This window comes from Patagioenas fasciata, chromosome 3 (genome assembly GCF_037038585.1).
Source record: "Patagioenas fasciata isolate bPatFas1 chromosome 3, bPatFas1.hap1, whole genome shotgun sequence".
Lineage (NCBI taxonomy): Eukaryota > Metazoa > Chordata > Aves > Columbiformes > Columbidae > Patagioenas > Patagioenas fasciata.
In genome coordinates, this window is record NC_092522.1 from 59,158,792 (window position 1) to 59,180,397 (window position 21,606).

The 21,606-nt window shown below is 37.9% G+C and overlaps 1 protein-coding gene and 1 long non-coding RNA gene across 9 annotated transcripts in view; one reads left to right on the forward strand and one right to left on the reverse strand.

The window, feature by feature from the left end:
* Positions 1–21,606, reverse strand: part of SYNE1 (spectrin repeat containing nuclear envelope protein 1) — a 300,424-nt gene that overhangs the window by 16,691 nt on the left and 262,127 nt on the right. For 2 of the 4 annotated variants that reach the window (XM_071806432.1, XM_071806430.1), the window contains 8 exons: positions 14,742–14,904; positions 10,883–11,070; positions 8,618–8,768; positions 4,702–4,884; positions 4,141–4,278; positions 3,257–3,448; positions 2,062–2,395; positions 1,157–1,225 (listed from right to left, as the gene is read on the reverse strand). In XM_071806432.1, the coding sequence (XP_071662533.1) occupies positions 1,157–1,225; positions 2,062–2,395; positions 3,257–3,448; positions 4,141–4,278; positions 4,702–4,884; positions 8,618–8,768; positions 10,883–11,070; positions 14,742–14,904 (1,418 nt within the window). Of the gene's footprint in view, positions 1–1,156; positions 1,226–2,061; positions 2,396–3,256; positions 3,449–4,140; positions 4,279–4,701; positions 4,885–8,617; positions 8,769–10,882; positions 11,071–14,741; positions 14,905–19,283; positions 19,402–21,606 lie in introns of those variants that run through there. The other 2 variants (XM_065835922.2, XM_071806433.1) reach the window with 2 other exon arrangements.
* LOC139827572 (uncharacterized) overlaps positions 19,345–21,606 on the forward strand; it is a 30,212-nt gene continuing 27,950 nt past the window's right edge. For all 5 annotated transcript variants that reach the window (XR_011738356.1, XR_011738357.1, XR_011738358.1 and 2 more), the window contains exon 1: positions 19,345–19,474. This is a non-coding gene — a long non-coding RNA (uncharacterized lncRNA). The remainder of the gene's footprint in view (positions 19,475–21,606) is intronic.

Consider the following 21,606-nt stretch of genomic DNA (forward strand, 5'->3'; position numbering starts at 1 on the left):
GTTGAATTCTGTGACATGAATTAGCTCCAGCCAATTCTAATCTGAAAGCAGGCTTCAGCCTAGAGGACCACATGAGATCCCTCTTATCCATATTCTATCTCTGTGCCTGATTTCCATCTGTTCACAAAGAAAGTTTGAATTTATTCATAAAGACACAATTAAAAACACGCATAAAGAAGGAGAGTCTTCTGTCCACCTAATTACAGAAAACGTAGCCTCTTGGATGGTTAATCTTTTTAAAAAAAAACCTCCAAAGTTCTCAATATTGTTTTTTCCTCACCATTTTGAAAGTAAATGTTCACAGGCCAGAAAACTACAAACATTTTTTGTATGTACTGCTATCATTTATACTCTTAATCAATCATAATATTATTTTACTAATTTGAGGAAAAAATAAAAATGGACAGTGAACCTGAGGTCTGTGCCACAGATGCTGAGATTTGGGATGTTCGGTATTTCAAATTTGCAATGAAGTCATGATTTCAAAAGAGGAAAACTGTGAAATCACGAGAGAAGTTACTTGTGAGTGCATCTAATCCCTCCAAAATGGTCATCTAATAAATGAAACAGCAGGTTTAATCTTGTGTAAAAATGCATGTGAAAAAGAAAAAAGAAAAAAAATCTTCCAATATAAAAGACTAAGATAAAGACATTGGACTACAGTACCTCATATTGGCATTGTTATCACATGAAACAACACTTACCTAGAAGTTTGTATCTAAGTAATAATCCAAGCTGTCACTGCGTTAAAGCAGTAAGTGCCAAACTGAACAATTAGGTTTTGCTCTATATCTTTTCCTTCTGTCTTAGTCTTTGTAGAAACCATTATTCTCTTAGAGACAAAACAAAATATTAAGTCCTGTTCAGGGACTTCAGAGAATAAAGACCGGAGTAACCTACTCTCAGTTTAGGCCAGTTAGCTGAGGTTGGAGGGCCAATACTTCAAACATCATTGTTCATCCATGCACCTAATAATACCTTTAAGTACAGTAGTAAAGCAGGATACTTCTACATTAACATGCCAGTGCTGTCATGTAAGAAATATTTATCTTGTAAGTTGCGAAAAGTAAAGCAGATGCTAAGAGAAGGAAAAGAAGTTATGCTTGTGCACCGTAGTATTTGCATCTGGTTATGCTTAGTCTTTTTTGATGCCTACCAGAGATATTTTTGAGAGCGTTTTCTGTGAGTGTTACATAGGCCTCAAGAGTTTCAGAGATCTCTACATCTGAAAAAATAAAAGCACAGTCTAAATTGACAGCTCAGTAATGGCTGTTGCCTTACAGCAGGAGTCCTTTTCAGGGGATGGAATATATAAAAGGTTCCAAGAGCAAACATCCTTTCTGGAGAAGGAAGAATGATGAAGACTGAAACACAGGGAGCCTGCTACAATGACACTTGGTTATCCAGGCAAACCTGACTATTTTCAGAGCAATGACCTGGAAAGCAAAAGACAGTCACAAGATCAGAGTATAATTTACCAGCATGTCTTGCCCCACAACGGGGCTGCATTTGGGCACTTTCACTTGTTAAGATTTATTACACAAGGTACACACATCAGAAAGGATCTCCAGCTTCACTGGAGAGCAAGACCCAAGATCTCACCTCAGGCTAAACACTGAGATGCTGGAGTCTTGCCTGGGGAAGGACTGAGTTAGGATGCACTTAAGCTATTTGATGATTTTGTCTGTGGATCTCTCCCACAGCATTTCTTCAATCAGTTTGTTCTGCACTTCTTGCGATATCCAGTATAGTTTCTTCTAGTCAGAAAAGATGCATTGCTGTTACAGATGACATATCCCATCTGGCAGGCCACAAGTATAGAGAAACAGCCAATTCCCTGTCATATCAGATATGTGTTTATGATTTTCCAAGGTTGTAGTCATCCAGGAATCTCTATCACTGTGTCCAAGGCCAGAAGGCCACTGGGGTCACTTAGGGCAAGCTATTTCAAATCTTCAGGGGCTATTTAAAATACTTTTCCATAAGCATCCTGGGCAAGCAACCACACATGTAACATTTGCTTCTTTTTACTAGGAAAGAACATAGAATTTGCCACCATACCTGATATGCCAGCTGCTCCTCTCAGGTAGAAGTCCTTCTCTTGTCCTCCATCTTCTTCCTCAGAGTGCAGTGCCCGTGACACGGCTGTCTCCAGGTCTCTGCTAAGGTCATAGTCATGATCCCACTCCAGGGGAATGGAGTCCACGCTGGCAGGGGTATCTCGCCCTGATCGCTCACTTCTCACCGGCTGGGAAAGAGGCAGCGAAAGGTTGGAAGAGGGGTGCGGGGAGAGAACGCTGTCCGCAGATTTGTCATGCCAGTGTATATCAGAGAGATCTGCTGATTCATCCAGATCCACCTCTCTGTCAGAGAGGTCATGTTCGTCATCTGTCAGCTAGAAGCATAATGCAAACAGAACTGATCAATGAAGTGTTCAGAGGCACTGCATGGTCAGCCTGGGTCAGTGAAATAAAGTAACATTGGGCAACAGTCACACTGATGGGGTATCCATCCTGCATTCTTTTGCACTTCCCCTTCATTATTTTAAGGTGAACTAAAAAGCAAAGCAACAAAAAAGTTCATAAGGCCAGTTCAGTTTAGTTACTTAAGGCACCACAGAATCTCACATGACGCAAATGTCTACAGACATTGCAATGCAGATATCAAGTTAAAGAAAACCGGAATCGAGTCACAGGAAGCGTAAGTGACCTTCATCATGACCAATGCTTTCAATATATTCTTTCATATTTTGAAAACCCTCGGTTTTGTTCCTCTCCTTCAGTAGGACTTGAGCTACCAAAAATAATTTTGCTCTTACTTACTGAACTGTGTTCAAACCTGGAGACAAATTTCTGTCTCTTCTGACTGGGAGAATAACTTTACCATTGCTTTTTAAACAAAACAGAACTCAGTAAGCTGTCAGTGAAACTATTTGACAGACCACGGAGACGTTCTTATTACCAGTACCACACTACTAACCCCATTAATAAAGTTCTATAGATCTCCAATTTGTATGTATTTTCGTATGATTTACAAAAACTCTAGATCTGGTGAGTATGCTCTTTGAAAAATATGTAATTAGCATACAATGAAGGGAGGCAGATGGTCAGAGTTGTGACAAGATGAAACCACAGCATTTTTGGAATGTTACAGAAGTTTCATGTTAGTTCATTTCAACATCTTTCTCTCTCCTCATTCTCACACTTGTAGAATGGCAACAAACCAAACAAATACACATATATGCAAATATACATACAGGAAGGTGGATGAGTTTCTTGTGATAGCGTTCCACACGTCCAAAGACCTCTTGACAGTAACGACACAGCTCATCTAGTTCTTCTTCAATGACAGCTGCATCCATGGGCTCACTTTTCTCAATAAGTTGCTCACCCTGCACAATTACCTGCTCAATTTTGTTGTTGTTCAGAGAGATTTCTTGCTGGAAAGCCTGAATAAAAGAAACACCCTTGCTTTACCAATGAAATCAACATTACAACCACCTAAGTTATTAAGAATGCAAGTCTTACAGTTTTTCAGCAAGAATGGTGTGGGTAACAAACAGGGATTGTTCCAAATATTCTGGCATGAGCAAAAATGAGCAATTTAGCATTCCACAGTCTTTCTAGCCAAAAACTGTGATACTTCATGGTTTACCATCTCATTGTTATGTTTGGAAAGAAAGTTCTTCTCTAAACAAGCCATGCCCATGACCAAATGTCTAGAATGAATAGAGATGCTAAAGCTAAAAAACTTGAATTTTAGATAAGATAACATTTGGTATTTTTCTCTCCAGATGATTTTTCTGATGTAGAAATGGTTGGGAAATGCAGTTATTATTACGTATCAGCAGTAATGGAGACTTGACATTAATAATTTTTATTGATATTTCCTCTTTTGATTAGGGAATGGCGACCATCAACCTTGCTTTTGTGAAAATTTTTCACAGAGCAAAGATCTTCCACTCTAGCAGAAAAGTACATATTTAAACCTGACATAGCCCGTAACTTCTGAGGCTGAAGTCTGAGCCTGCAAGTAAGGGACTGTATCATTTTTGCATAATGTTTCTTAAATTGTTTTCCCACAGTTAATGTGTTTATCCTTTCTCATCCCTCCTCCTGTTACCATTCAATCATTCTTTACCTTAAGTTGCTTTATCTTTGCTTGGACATCACACTCTGAAAAATGCTCAATGTTGGTCAGCTGCAGGTCCATCTCTGTTAGCCATACCAGGATGCTATCACGTGCTGTCTCAAACTCCTCACGCTGGCCAATAAAATGCTGGGGAGTGGAAAATGGAGTGTTGTGAAATGACAAAACAACCCCAAAAAGCCTAGCAACAGTGGGTCTCTGAAGAAATGGCTTCCATGCCCTTCAAACCTAGCCTAAACTCAGTACACCTTCTTTCATTTCCTACATGCATTCTAAGGTTTCCTTTTCATAACATCATCCATAGCTGCAATTAGCTGACCTACGAAACTTATCTTCTACAAAGGCAGTAGTGTTTGAGGTCACCAAGCATTTCCACACAGATGTCATGCTTTGGTTGCCCCAGACAAAGTGAACTGAAAAGTTCCACTCCTCTTCCAAAGGCAGAATTCCCTTCAAAACCACTGTGCAAATGCATTAAACTGGAAGCTTCTGGAGTATCCCTTGTTCATAAGTATAGTAGTGAAACCAAAGGGCTTAGAAATGGAAAAATACTTTTAGCCGGCGCAGGATGGAGGTAACCCGCTTTTGTAAGTTGTCCCATCTCTGGTTCCCCTCATGAACCATCTGCTTGAGGCTGCAGTCAGAGTCAGTGCGGTTCTCGCGGGCCAGGCGACGATATTGTTTATTGATCAGTTCCAGCTGAGTCAGACTTTCATGAACTTGTCTCTGGAAGGCCTAAAGCAATAAGAACAAATGACACCATCAGACTTTTAATTACTGAAATCAGTATAGATATCAAAGTCTCTCCCTTTATTTCGATCCTACATGCTGACCTGTGTTAGCTGATAGATTTTGCTACAGATGCAGACATCTCCTGAGGGCTATCATATTGAGATGCTGCCTCCTGATTAAAATGAGCCAAAAAAAGGAAAAAGTTTACAAAAATGACATAGGTCAATGAATGAGAATTTGCAGCATAAATGTCCATTACAAGAGCAAAATCGGCACAAGAAAAATAGACGCCCCCTTTCTACTCAATGGTATGCCTTTGTATTTGAGAACAGAAACACAAACAATGAATATGAATCAATTTTTTTTAAAATGAACAGAAATCCAAGATTCCTGTGGCTTCACTGGATGTCCTTACATATCCTGAATTTGCTGCAGTGCAAACACGGAAGACATTTGACCAATTGTTTATTCTGAGTTTTACCAAAAATAGTGAAAAATGGTACTGAAAGAATCATCTCTTTTATCTTCAGCACACTGGCACACAAGTTCTGTCTTACAGTTTTAATGGAAAGAAAATTTCATGGACATCCACACCAACTTATGCCTGGGCATGTGCCTGCACCATGTAGGTTCAGTGCTTCCTCTACTGTTACAAAAGCCTCAGTCACTCAGCTGGAGAGCAGAAACAGCCCATGAGTTTCATGTTGTGACTAGCAATCACAAAGCAAGTTGGAAAAAGCACCTTGTAAGGAACTGACTGAATTAAGCCCTTCAAAAATAATAATTTACCTATTTATTTAATTTTTACTCATTTTTATGTTGTCACAGAAAAGCAATCAGGCAAAGGAAGACATAAAAACACAGACGACACCAACTCTATTTCGAATACAAGCAGGTTTTGGCTCCCACTGTAGTTCTACAAACTTGCTCTCTGGTATTCCTCACAATGCAAATAAACAGTCAAACTCTCCCAAAACTAGACACCACTCTAAGGACTAGACAAGTGTGATAGGCAATATACTTCTGTACAAAAATTTTCGTTAAAATTAGCTAACACATAAGACTTTACACAAAGGATACACACTCTTCATATTGTACCAGTCAAAGCTAGAAATGAAGTAAGCACAGTTCTGCTGTAATACCAGAAACAAAAGTAAAGAAGCTGGTTTGAAAAAAGAAAAAAGATCAAATCTGTAGAGTTCTCTCAGTATAACTATTCCCTTCATTAAATGGCCATCAAATTGGGGGGGGACAACCACCAAAGAACAAACGGGCTTGCAACTGGAAAGCAGTGCTCAGCAGAGCTGAATTCACTTAAAGTTGCACATGCACGCAGTTCTCATATCAGAGGCACAAATCTGACTCTGTTTACTAGGATCATGAAATCTACAGTGTGCAGTTGTTGTTTCACCTGTTACCAAGCCTTGGCCAGCAGAAGAACAGCTGTGTATTTGTCTTCCATTTTTTCAGCTTAGCAACACAAGACTTCACCTGTTGTGTTCCTTCCTGTAATCTCTTTTCATTTCTCCATAAAATACTGGAGAGGAAGGAGTTTCATTTCTACAGTGAAGTCAGTGAGACACATCTCTGACCCATGTGCTCAGGTGTGGCGATTAGAAACGACGCATACCAAGACGCAGACAGAAATTCACGCAGAGGCAGAGATCTTGTTCAGGAAGGAGCGCAGAGCCTGTCCAAGCCGAGAGCTGATCCAGGCCTAGGCTGCCTTCTTTATTCACCATTGACAATTTATAGGATTTACAGGTATAGGCCTGGACTAAGATGCTTACAAAAGGTGTTTTTCCACTAATTGTTATTAAAACCACACTGAACTCATGTGATGTTTGTCTCACTTGTTTTTCCACTCATTCACAGACCAGGCCCAAGGACATTTACACATCCCATGCACTTGGGGGGGTTATCCGGCCCGAGATACCATTCTCACGAGTCTGGGCTATAACTTTTTACAATTACGAGAAACGTACTTCAAAGTAATCTGTCCAAGGCCCTTTATATATTATTATGTTAGTATTATGTCTTTGACCATCCAGATGGTCATGTTAGTATTGATCTTCCTTTATCATCCAGGTGGCTGGAACCACACATCTTGCTTTCCCACACTTTACTTTCCAACATTCAGGGGCGCTTTTTTTTTTCTTGTTTGTTTGTTTGTGGTTTTTGATTGTTTGTTTGCTTGTTTGTTTTAAATTCAACTGTGCATATGGAGGGGAAAATAAAATTAGAAAAAAATTGTCTACTTAAAGTCTATTTAAAGACCAGTGCTTCAGTTAGTATGTATACATGGCCAACTTTACATTGACTTCACAGTGATGCTGCTGAATTGTACTGAATTTGAAAATCACAACTTTTGTCATTTGCATTCCTGTTTTTTGGTTGTTGTAGAAACTATGTGCTCAGAAAAAAAAAAGGAAGATAAAAAGAGAAAGAATGAAATCACAGCGAAAACAGTCTTCTGAAGATGCTGCTAAACTGTTCTCTTCACAGCTAGTTCTTGCTGACACTGTAGACACTAAAAATTCCACAAGTCTGCAGGAGACGGAAGGTCACTATAAAGGCTGAGGTTCAATGAAACAGATTTTGGGCATAGTCAGATAATTTGTAGAAATCAGACAGCAAAGATATTTTTGGTACTGTTCCTCATACAGAGACTCATTTAGGAGATTTAGATCCTGATCACTGAAGAAAGGGACAATGGGAAGGAGGTCTGAGACAGAGTACTTGTGTCCAGAAATCAAACGCTTTTATACTATGGCAACTTACCATCATGAAGAAGTGTGACAGTGTTTAACAACAAAACCTGGCCAGTACATTCAGAAATGTCAATGTCAACCATAAAACTTGAGTCAGCACTTCATAGCTTATGTCTCTGAATTAATTGTTACACCAAAAAGTATAAACTGGTTTTAGACTTTGTTTAAAATTTCCATTTTATCTTCACAGCAAACACTTCATAGCGCTTGTTTACAGAATTGCCTAAAGAATTTGTTCTTTCTTCAGAATTATTTTTCTCTCTCATTTTGATATAGTCCTTGCAAATATGAAACTGAGCAGAGATGTGCATCTGAGACTAGCTACACAATGTGTCTGTGTGCTTTATGCATGGGTATACATATGAGACAAGGCATTGCATTGTAGTAGACACAACGGAGTTGTGTAGCAAGCTGTTAAGCATTGACTGAAGTGACAGTTTATCAGTTTTTAGGCATGCATTTACCTATAGGTCATGGGGGGACACTTGCACGAACATGAATTTCAGGTATAAGGATCGAAAATGGGGATATCGTATGAAACAGGAAAGTAGTTCAGAGAACTCATTTCAGAGAGTCACAGAAAGAAAAGTAGGGATAAAAACAAAGCAAAAGCTAAAACATGAAGCATGCACTTGAAGAGGTGCTTGCTGAAGGGAGATTTACGGATGCTCTGGACCATCTCCTGACTGGACATACAAACAAGGTGAAGAAATAAAAGAGGTGAGAAATCTGACTTTCGTGAACAAACAGCAAGTGAGAATGGATTGATTTATTAGCATTTTCAGTTGCCACCCTCCACTGTTTTTTTGTCCTAGAAACCTGTCAGTGAGGGCAGCTGTAACATCATCAAATCCACTATTTTAATACAGTGTCTCTGCTGAGTGACTTGTGCAAGGGAAGGAAGAACACCAGCTGGCTGCTGTAATGTGATCAGTAGATATTAAGTTCCAACTATTATAAATCACCTCAAATTTCTTCAGTTCTTCCTTAGCAACTGTGTAAAGCACACCAGAGGAGCTCGGGAAGGCAGCTGTCCTCTCTGAGTTTTTTAGCCAGTCTTCAAATCTAGAGTAGTCATCCAAAAACTTTTGCCACAGCCGCCAAGTCTCTTCAATTCTGCAATAGATAATAGAAAATTATGCTCCAACTGAAGGTCAGCTGACCTACAGAACTTTGACTCACCATCTACAACAGCAAACAAGCACCACACCAGACGATAACTGGCTCTTAATCTAACTCAGACAGCCAGGCTGATAAACAGACCACAAAGAAGGCTGGCTCATTCCAGACTGAACTAGAATAAGATGATGGCATTTTTTTAAACACATCTAATTTTGGAATGAGTATAGAAAGAAAGTATAAGCATGCAACAGCCGTACAAATCTGAGTGCATGCTAAATAATTTCTGAAATGCAGTCTAGTGTAGGTATCTACGCCAGTATTTTAGAGATTTGATATTCCACACTGCCTTCAACCGCAGAACTTTTTCTTACAGAATGCTAAAGATGTTGCAGCATATATTTTAAAGTTCTCAGAAATTATTCTGGATTGCAAAGACACATAACTTTTTTTGTTTCTTTTTTGCATTCACCAACAAGTGGTAAAATGCTCCTCTCAGTCTAAACTGTAAGCACTGATTTTTTTTTTACAAAAAAATTAAATTTATTCCAATGTCTAAAAAAAAAACCTATTTGACTTCAAATGAATATGTAAAAATAGTGGCTGACTCTTGATCCCAAAATCAAATTGGCTTAATACTGAGACTGTAAAATATCAAGAACTTCAACACCACTAGATTCAAAATAATGAGATATTTTTTGGGACAGGTTGTGTTGCAGGAGAACTTTGTTTTTATATAAAGAATACATCTTTCCCAGATCTTAGATATGCAGGTCTGAAAAGGACTCAATCCATGAAAAATTTATCCTTTGTTCATGACATGTTGTTTAACCTGAATTTTGACATCTGCAAAGTTGCTTTTTTAATATAACTGTTTCTAGTACACTGAAGATCCTAAATACTGATAGGTCTGTTAACTAATCTACTAATATACTTATCTGCAAATCTACTAATAGCATAATGTGTGCATTGCAAGAAGGTAAAATAGAGTTCAATGCATTGTTCCATATTAACTTAAAACAGTTCTGAATTAATTTGCTAGACATAAAGATCTGAAGAACCAGTATATTTTCGAGATGGATTGTGTCAAAGATAGAATTTATACGCTGTATTTATATATACATACACCATACAAGAATTACCATGGCAATAGTATAAAACTACTTAAGATAGCAAACTGTGCATTTAGAGCAGCACAACCTATAAGTAACAGGTTGGGTTTTTTTTTTTTTTGCATAAAATAATTAAGAACATCCCACAAAACCAAAAATCATATTAAGTTCAATTCAGCATTTCGAAAAGTAATAAACTTTACCTAGAATTCTTTATATGACTGTGTAAACATCACACTCATAGCTTAAAAATACACAGAAAACATCTTCATAAATACAGGAGTTCAAACAGCTAAACATATATTATGACTGGTCAGCACAGAATATAGCATCAGCCCAATCTAGCCTATATCGTTCTGACTATCAAAATCACTCATGCTATCCTAGATGGGAATAGAAAACAAGGAGTCTTTTGGATCAGAGGCATGAATTGTACAGATGGTCTAAGCATGTGCAGTAAACCAGGCTGTACAGGTGCTATGGCCCACACAGGCTCAGCAAAGCGAAGGTGGGCAGGTGAGGAAATTCTAGCTGAGTGTTCAGTCCTGAAATTCTTCAAATTAAAAAAAAATTAAAAAATCAGACATAAGAGAAACTGGTGAGGAATGTTAGGTGCATGAAAATTCTAACACTTGGAATAACATTCCACACATTCCATAACTAGTTTCCCCATCAGTCTCAGCAGTCCTAGGGTAAACTTGAGTGTTACAACTGTCTCTTTTAGGTCATGTTTTCTGAATCTCTTGGAGTCACTTCTATCATCTAAGCTTTCTCTAGTTTCTATATCATCATTTCTATGAAGCATGGGAAATAAGACTTCATTCCATCAACCCAACATTTTTTATTCTTTTCATCCTATAGCATAACAACTACTGCAATTTATGCAGTGCATGATCTTTCTCTGATCATTCCACCCTTTTCTGCCATATAGCATATACATTCCATCCTGTATTTATGCCTAAGGAAGGAAATACGAATTTGTAGGCATTTTAGACTTACTTAAGTCGCCTTTCCATTGACATTGCACAAATGTTCCTCCACCTTCTATCCAGGTTGCGTGTAGCCTGCTGGATAGAGTCACACTCTGCTTCTGTGGCACAGGCATCACAGTCGTGAAGAAGCACCTCACACAGATTGAGAACAGATGCCACTCCAGTGCTATGTTTCTCTATGTCCTTCTGAAGTTCCTGTAGGTGAAGAAATTAATTCTTACGAGAAATTGCAAAACACATATAAACAAAAATGCATTTCTCTTCTACTTTTTCAAACCAAAATTTAATAAGCTTGCAAACAAGAAAAAAGCATCCAACGAATACCTATTAAGAGACTGCATCTGCGCAAGAGGTGTTGCAATGTTATCAATGAGGCCAGGAGAACCTGGCAACATGCACAGCTCTCCCAGGGACTACAAACACCAGACCATCACCTGGGACAAACTGCCAGAGCTCTGCATGCTCAGCTGAGCATCTTCACATACATTTAATCATCATTGCCAACAAATGGTGGAATTATGCCCAGCCCTTTCCCATTATCACAAAGAATGTAAAGCAGAAGTTAGTAAGGGAAGTGTGACAAGAAAATATGTTCTTATTTACAGCAAGGGTTTGGTGGAGGTGCCCTTCATGAACCTACTCTTCTCCAGGTGAATTAGCTGCAAAGTTGCATGTTTGACAAGGAGATCAGCAACAAGCACATGTTGAACAGTGCATTTCTAGTAGGAGATTTTTCTTCCTTCAACTTTCCAATTCTATAGCATTTTCATTGGAAATGCAAAAAGGAAATTCAGGACAGCTAAAGAAAATACACGTTTTCTTAGTACTTGTTATATGTGATCAATATTATTTCTCCTTTCAGTTTCTTGGTTGCAATGTCTTGTTCTACACTGATTATAATGTTTTATCTTGAAATGATATTTCAGCTTCAGTTTTGAATTACAGGTTCAAGTTCAGACAAGTCACAAAAGTAATTGGCTATTTCTGTAGAATCAGTGCAAGGAAAAGAAACTCTGCTTGACTTCAGCTTGCATTTGCAAGGAATCATCATAACATTAGATGGGATAGACAGTAACAGAGCCAAGACAACATAATTCCAGTAGTGATAATGAAGTACTAATGTGACTATACCAAAAAGTGATGCATTACATCTAGAATACTATGTTCACTTCTGATTCAGATAAAGAAAAGAACTACTAGGACAATTAGAGAAGTGGAATTTCATTTAGGAGAACGTGAACTTGGCAGCTTGAGGATGAGTAGAGATAAACTGCTCTTTATAATTTTGCTAGTGAAGTAAACTATAACATGCAAAGGGAAATATAGTGCCAACATGATGTTCTGAAAAAGCCTTCCAGGAGGAAATGAGATCTAAACATAGAATCAAAAAAACTCAGCAAAATTAAAACGGAGCAAGGTCAACTTGTATCAACCATCTGATTTGGTTGTTTGTGATAACTGGGGTTGGACTCAATGACTCAAGTAATCTATTTCCTCTTCTCAGCTATGAAAAAGAAGGTTATTTTGTGAACATCTACATGAGATCATCAATTGGTAAATGCCGTTTTCTTCCCCAGTTCTGGCCCTTTTGTTTTCATGTGCCTGGAAAATACTCTTTCACTCCAATGTCCAAGTGTTTGTTATTTTCTCTATCCATTCTGAAATGTTATATAAGGGCAGATAATATAAATAGATGCAGTACTCTATGAAAATACTGCAGACAGCTATGAGACTTGAGGTTAAGCAAGTTCAGGTAACACAATCTTTTCTCTGCTGCTGTGGAGTAGAGCAGTAGTGAGAACTGCCAGCTGGAGGTCCTGAGGATTCCCAAGGATTAAACTTTTTTATTTACCTACATCTTTCTACAAGCAATGTCTACACTGTTTGTTTGTTTGTTTGCTTTGTTTTCCATAGCTTTATATTTCTTCCCAGATTTTAAAATTTTCTATATTTATTAGAGAACATTTAGCCTTTTGGTTAGTTCACAAAGGAACATCACTTTTACGCACTGCTGTCACACACATACAACTTTTTTTTCCTTCATCAACCCAAAAAACATATTTGAAGTGGTAGGAGATTGAGAAGATAAACAAACAAGTAATCCTTGAAATGCAGTTTATGACCCAAGGAAAATATTGCAGTGAGGTTACCCTACCTTCCCCAGGATATCCAGAGCTTAAAAGGTATCTTTAATTTCACTACAGAGACCAGCAACCCACAAAGCTGATTCTTGGTTTAAACAGATGCCAAGAAGCAGATAATGGAGTTACAGAAATGGGATTTGGCCCTCCTCTTTCACAGCATAATATTTCTAATGTAATTTTGTATATGAACAACTGGCAGCAGTATAAGCAAGGAAGATAACAGGACCTCTGAAAAGAACATATGATCACTAATGGAAGAAGAAAGAGGGATGAAATACTTGAGGAGATGGCCAATGTAGTAGCCTTGTGAGATGTGGTCGGTAGTGATATAGCCTCTGACTAATAAAAATACTTGTTGCCATACATTGAAGGTGGGTGGGCTTTTTAAAATTATTGCTATTACCATGCCTTGCAGTGTTATCAAATCATCATCAAGTTTCCAAACATGGCATCCTCCCAGGATGAGATTCACCTCTATTTCTCCCCTTCGGAGTTCAAATGAAACCACTGACACTTTTACAGAATATCACTGCACCCTGTAATGGCATGGGGATCACTAGAAGGAAAAAGCAGAAGGCAGAGGTACACCAGTCTCTATGTCCAGAATAACTCCCATAAGGACTGGTTGCACCAAACTGTGGGATGTCTGCATAGGGATTCTAGTAAAATATCTCAAGTATCTACTTTGTTGATAGCAATGTTTACCCCTGTCCAGCACTTTATTGTCTCAGAAACACTACTCATTAGTAATGCTTGTGTGTTATAAATTATTATTCCTATGTAAATCACATGTAGATTATTAATAAGAAATTCTGCACAGCCATGTAGCAAACCAGTTGGAGAGCTGGCAAAAACTGAGGGGGTTCTTGGCTCTCATTCCCACACTCAGTTTAAAAAAGCAAAATGCCAGTTTTTGTACTTCATAAATCAATTATCCTGAAAACATTCTGCCACTCCTCTTCCCACACATTTCTTTCTCATCTGGAGAAAGAACTCAGGAGATCATCTAACCCATCTCCAGCAAGGCACCAAAAAGGTACGTTTGCAAATAAATAACCAACAGGAATGCAACAGAACAAGAGTCCCCCCCAGCAATGTGCTTCTAGGTAAAACAGCACTGGACAGTATAATGGAACTGGAAAGAGAGAGTACATATAGTAAATCTTCTTAGGAATAATATTAGTTTTAGTGACAAAATCTGGTTGGCTTAACATTTTCCTGCCCATTTCCAGTGTTGATTATTTTGTTCTACCACTGCTATAAAACAATATTCACTTCACATGTATAGTTCATGCATTTTTGCATGCAAAGTGGTTCTCAAACAAGCTGCAAAATAAAACCAAGTTAGAAAGGTTGCTAAAAATTTTCAAGCATGTGCAATATTTGCAAGGTCTAATAGGTGTCAGTTTTGCCTCTGGGAACAGAAAATTCAAACAAACAAAAATCACAAACCCCAAAGGAAAAACAATTGCAATAACTCGCTCAGGTTACATCTTTTAGTGCCTTACCTTTCTTGGAAATGTCAATCAGCTCCTGGTGGATTCGATGTCAAAGCCAGCAGAAGGCTCTATAAGTGACACAGTAAGTACCACTTGCCTTGATATTTAAACACTTCTTTGCCTCATGCCCTCTCAGCATTGAACTGGGTATGGGCAGCCCAAGGACACTCTACTTTGGTTCTCCCCATGTCATCGTGCACCTGATAAGTGTGTTGTATTTTACCTGCTGTTCATTTAGTTTCCTTTGTATCTCCTCAGAGTCACAAGTTTCATAGACGATAGGTCTGGACAGCTCTGACTCAATATGGGCAAGCCAAGATCTCAGGCTACTCATGTTTTTATCCAGCTGCTGCACAGCAACCAGGGTCTCCTTCAACTTTTTTACCCTGCAAAGAAAAAGCAACAGCAGCATAAGTATACTGTGAAGGAGAATTTCTACAGCACATGCTTCAGGAGGTTTTCGGAGGAACTTAACTTAGATAGCACGTTCTGTTCTGAAGTCTTCCTATATTATGTAACAGAAATATATTATATGTGCAAATAGTCCTGCATTCAAAGGTTCTGGTTAAAAAAAATGAAGAGCTTACTAATGCCAGACAACATTTGCAAAGCTTTTGTATCTTTATCAGTCCACTTATATGTTTGTTAATGAAGGAAAATTGGATTTTTTTTTTTTCTTCACATGAACTTGCACATACCAACCCCCTGAACCAGTCTAAGTAATTTAGTTGTGTGTTTGGCCAACAGATGACAAAACTTCTTAGGCTACAAATAACATATCCACTTAATAAGTATTGGTTGCGGAGTGCTCTGAGTGAGCAGGCCTTTTTCATCCTAGTGATTTCTAAACATTGAACCACTGTTATGGTAAGAATCAGAGAATGGTTTGGGTTGCAAGGGACCTTTAACGGTCATCCAAGTCCAACTCCATGAGCAGGCACATCTTCAATTAGATCAGGTTGCTTAGAGCCCAATCTAGCCTTGCTTTCAATGTTTTCAAGGGTGGGGCATCTACCACCTCTCTGGGCATCCTGTTCCAGTGTGAAGACTTGTCCTTAAATAACTAAGTTTTAGAGAGAGAAATCCAGCTGAAAACTTAGTGAGAATTCCTGAATCGCAAAGGCTGCTTTAAGCTGGTTTTGGTCTTACTGGACTACTTCAGATTTAAACAGAGGAAACTGGAATGCATGGCAATTTTTACGTAGTATTTTTCTTGAGAGCCTGATCCTGCAACAGTAGTAGACAGGAAAAAATAAGTAGTGGGATTTTTTTGTTGTTTTTTTTTTAATTCAAATGAATATTAAGCTTCAAAGATGAGGAAAATTTCACTGTCTTGATATTTTTTCCTTCAGTCTGTTTCAACTGAAAAAATATCTACCAGTATTTCCCTCCTTCCTAGCCCAATGTTACATAACATACATTAGTGGATTTGGAAAATATTTCTAAGATTTTTTTTTTCTGTTTATGTAGTACCACAAACAATTTTGAATACCATTCCCTTTTATGCTTCTATTGCTCTCCCACATAAGTGTTTCAATATCAGAAAGCTTTAGGAGAAGAGTGCAGCTGAGAATAGACTGACTAAATCATCCTGAAAAAAACAAGACTGCCAGATTCAAACAAACAAACAAAATACCACCTGACTATCCTATAATTCCAACAGAGCAATTCACATTTTTTTCCATAATACTAACGAGCAAATTTATGAAGTGTTTCCATGTTTAACGCATTAGTTGCAGCTGACTATTAAATCTGAGTGTCCTTTTCTTACCAAAGACAAACACAGAAATCTTAACTTCCACTTTAAAAAGTTAAAATTTAAATATTTTAAATTTTTGTCTCTTTCTAGCCCTTTGTTTAGATCACAGATGGTCAAACTGTGGCTCTTTAGCACCAAACACACTTAAGAACAGTTCCAATGTACATTCTTTGCCAGAGTTGTACAACAAGCAGCTTCAGGATTGTGATCTGAAAAAAAATCTGGTTACTGCAAAACCTCTGGACATGCTGAAAATCTGGCTATGAAGGGACTGAAGTCAACACAATCATGCTGAAAGACTGCCCCAGTATCCATCATGAAGTTATCCAAAACCTCAGCTATACGTTTAGCCTTGAAGAGATACTAGGCGAACATCCAATGTCCAGGGGCACTATATCGTTGTCACCTATGGTTGTATCTACAGTGCTTTGAGGGTTTGGACCAAGTGAAACTTGCTCACAGAGTGATCAAGGAAGTTAGTTATCTCTCTTCTGGAACTTACAGCTTTTCAGTCTTGGACATTAATTAAGAAGAGTGAAATCCTGTCTATTTCCTGCTTAGATGTTGAAAGCTGGATGCTGCTGATCCTTTACTGGCACAGCGGGGTGGGAAGGGAACGAGTTACATCAGCCCTATGTACAAGCAATGTCACTCTATCATTCGCAAGTCCAAGCTGCGGACTAGGCTTTTCTTGTTTGCAGTTGCATAGTACCCTCACTTCTGTGCTGGATTTTATTTACATTTTACCTGCAACACCCGATAAAGGGCCTCTCATTTAGCAAGTGCCCTCTTTGCCTCAGGCAGACTGTGTGAGAAGACATCCCTGCCAGAGTAAAAAACAACCCTGGGCCAAACAGAGCTATTTTCCGTCACATGACCTAAGTTACTCAAGACAGGGGAAAAAAAAAAAAAGTGACATTAAAAGCACACTCCAATCAAACCCAAAACTTACTGCTAAACCTGCCTTCCTGCAAAGCTGTTACAATTCACTGCACTTAAATTCCAAAAGTTAAGAAAAAAAAAAAGAAAAACAAAGGACAATTCCCTTCCTGTCCCCCACTACATTTACTGTTAATAACTGTTCTCTTTTTGTACTGAGTCTAATATAATAGGTTTCTTGCCCTTGGTGCAAACAGAAACAAATAAACAAGTGATTCTTGGAGTCTGCTGCGCTTACTTTTTTTGACTGAACTGCAATACAGCGTTGTGCCTCTAGTTACTCTGAAAACTTATCTGTGAACAAATAGTAGATGTAATCCACCATGCCTAAGCGTTTCCCCTCTGAATTTCAGCAAGCAAGATGTCTAAGCTCTTCTTCTCACCAAATATTGTGCCTGTGTACAAATAATTACATAATGTTTGTGCAACAAAAACATCTTTCCCTTAAAAATGTAATCCTATTTATCAATGCTAATGGCAGGTCCTTGAACTTAATGAAACTAAAAGCTTCGTTTAGAGACAAAGGTCGAAATAAAAACCATTCAAGTATGTAGGATACCTAGCCAACTGTAATTTTGATCTTTTGAGATTTCATTTACATGGCTATGTTTAAATAGTTAATTATTCCAATAATTATCTCATGCTTCTGTTGTAGGAGTATGGATGTTACTGCAAGAGACTTGAGAGAACTCCGCTACTTGATAATGAAGATTCCACATTCAAAACAAAGACTTGGATCCATGAGGCAGCTGTTTTAAAAGCTGGTTTTTTACACAGCACACTCATATAAGTATTGCTACATTTCACAAATACTTAAGACTCTCAGAACGAAAAATACTGCAAAATTCAATTGTTTGTTTTCATGGTTTATGGACAAAAACTCATCTGAAAGTTTGAATAGGCTTATGATGCTTATGTTTCAATGTTTCAATTATTATACCTCAGTTTCTTCAAGAAAGTAATAACTTAAAATGTCTATTTTAAATTTAAAAAGGCAGTGGGAAAACATCTTGTAGCTGAAATTAAGCACAACTAACTTTAATTCAATTAGTCATAAATTAGATAGCCTTAGATTCCACTTAAACCTGAACAGGAACAACCCTGGAAATACAAAACAATGCATCATATAGAACTCATAGTGACTGCATTAGTCATTTAGACAGCTGGTTACTAATATTAAACTTTCAAAGCAACACAAAAAAAGTCAGTGAGAACATGTTAGCTAAATCTGTACAAAGCCCACAGAAAACAGAAAAGTTTAAAAAAATAAATCTAATTGGAACAGGTGACAAAGTTTCAGAAATACTTATTCTATGAAATAGAGAAAAATTGTACATTATTAAATATATTTTAAAATGGAGTTTAGAATAATCTCTGTATGATTAGGAAAGATTTATTGTTCAAAGTACAGTACTACTGCATACCAGGACACTAGTACCACCAGTTATGTTTGCTCCTCAAATGACATTTTACTCTTTCAAAGAGTAAATTTCTAGAACTCTAAACAATAGCAAAACTTTTAGAAAAGCAAATACGAAGAGGAAAACGAGAAGTTGACTCAAAAATGCAAGGTGATGCAGGCTGAGCACTGCATGCAGCTACAAAACAGTCATTAATATGTACATGACTGACCAGCTTCAGTAAGCTAAGACTGAAATACTCTCTTTATAGCCTCTCTCCTTCTCTGCCTTTTGCCTGTAGCCATGCCCCTTTGATGACACAAACAGCAAGCAGACAAATACAAAGTCTGCTTTCTCTCATGTGTGTACACGCTCTTGTATTTAAAAACAGCAGTAAAACTAGTCTACAGTTTCTTTCAGACAGCTAAGAGAGTTTATTAGTTCTGAGTCTGCATCAGTAACAAAAGATTATTCTGGGACCCAAAAGCACTAGCTGTAAAACCAAGTATGCTGTTATCACTGTCAGCTATTTTTAAACTGAGCAGAAAACAGTCATTTCTAGCTAAGGTAGTGATTTCTACATATCAATATTTCAATTAGTTTCCCAGCAAGCCAAGACTTCAGAAAGAACCATATCAATCAAAAGCAAACAAAAATAGCTGCCTGCCTTGTGATATCACAATTACAGTCTGGGAGATCTGAATCCACACTGCCGTCCTCCGCCATCCTCACAGCATGCAAGTCCTCCGCCACCACCATGAAATTTTCCAGCATTAAAAAGAAGAACTTCCACTCCAAAAGCCTGCAAACGCTGTGCTTTGGGCGGGGTGAGGAAAAGGGACACACTTCTCTTTGCTGGTGAGTACTGTACAGAAAATGTTGCACGCCAAACAAGTGTTAGCAGCCGTTGCTTGATAATATGAGACTGAATGGTGACAAGTGGTCATGTTTCTAAATAAAACTTGCATTCATCAACATGTGCCAGACTTGATCTCCAAGAATGTGGACCGTGAGTGCTAGGGGAAGGGATGAAAACACAACAAAGCCTTCTTTGCAAAGCCTGAGCAGTTGCAGCGATACTGCTGCTTCCTGGCTGTAAACATCTGTAACATTTTTGCACCAGGCTGATACATCAGAAAAGTCTATCTGAAAGGACGAAAATCTTCTGGAAGTCTCTGTCTGATGCAGAGAAACAACTGCCTTTCTGTGGCTATCTCTACTGCAGTTACAGACCTCCTCAGAATGCAGCAAAAATTAAAAAAAAAAAAAAGTGGGTAAGGAAACAGAGAAAGAAAGAGAGGAGGCTTTTACAAGTGAATGGGGAAGTTCCACCACAGAGCATAAAATCAACAACGAAAGATTCAGACTGGATGTATATTAACCATACAATACTACTAAAGCATTTTCATAGGACACTTTTTATTAGTTCACTGCTGTAGCAATAAACCACTAAGAAAAATGCTCCAGGCAAGGGCTGACTGCAGTTTTGCAGAAAAGCATGCAGGATATAATAATTCATTCATTAATGCTGTCAGGGATCCAGAGTATGAAAGTTGTGCTTTATTCTCAACACCAAAACAATTAATCTGCATTTACTAGCTGACTGCAGCCAAAATTCATGTTATATGATACATTCCAAACTCCAAAATATCATAACAGTAACACACCCCATTATATAACAACATATTCTAAAGCACCTCTGGAGCCTGCTAAAAATTATCTTGGAGGATGTAGACCCTTTTGTCCAGTGGGAATTAGACATCAATTCAAGTACTTTGAACATACATCAATCAACAACTATGGGCTTTAACAGCTATCAGCTTAAGCTATAGCTGAACTAGCAAAATTTCCATGGTCTAGCATCAAACCTATCCACCACCATTTACTTTCAAACTTCAGCAATGCAACATTCAAACTTTGCACAGTTCTTTTCACTTCAGTAAGCACTGAAATGGAAAGGTTTATAAGTTTAATTGAATACAATAGTGCTGAGCATGCTAGGTGAGAAGGCCATGTTGAAACGATCTGGAAATAAAAGTAAATAAATATTTTACATAAATTAGTTTAGAATTAGGACTTAGGATCCTGCTTCATGATAACAGAATGAGACAGCTTAACTGTATAATATAGCAGTTTATATCTCCATACCTCAAGAATGACATAGAATCCTGAACACTCACCTGTCCTTATAGAAGACACTAACCTCTAATACTGAATAGACAATACAGAATTTTTAAAGATGTGTTTTGCAGTTTCTGAATGCAAACACTTTTCACTAGAAGCTTCCTGAAGCTACTATTGGAACATATTTCTGAGTAGGTGTTTCAAAAGACAAAAACACGGCAAATACACTTTGTATTCAACAACTGGTGTCGTATCACATCCTCTGAAACCAGCAGGCTCCTCAACTGTAATGCACCACTTCCTGACTTAATGTTTCTGTAAGAAATATACAGTGTTCAGTACTTTAAAATGAACAGCTATAAAAGGATCTGGAGCCACCAGAATGCTTCTGCTTATGTGAAATTTACTGCTCCCATGCTTACAGATTTCAGAACAGGAATAAAGTAAAACCATATGAAAAAATAACAGACGAAACAAGATGACCAAAAAACCCTAACCTTTTTGCTGCTAACAGGGCTTAAGTATTACTAATTCATATGACCCTACACCACAGAAGTGTAAAATATAAAGTGTATGTACATTTTATGAACCACAAAATTTTGACAAAATGCAACGGAGGCTGTTGCACAACTCAACAGAAAGTATTGAAACAAAGAAACCAGGTTCTTCAAATAGCAAACAACAATTCTGTGTTTCTTTAAGTTATGAAAATTGCTGTTATATTTTTGAGTAAAAAGAATCTTTAACCTGCAATTACTCTTCTCCACCAGTGAAAAACTAATCAGGCAGAAAAACTAAGGCTTAGTTTTGGAACTGCTCTTCTTTAAATCCAAAACTACAAATGTACTCTTTTGATTCTTCTGCCA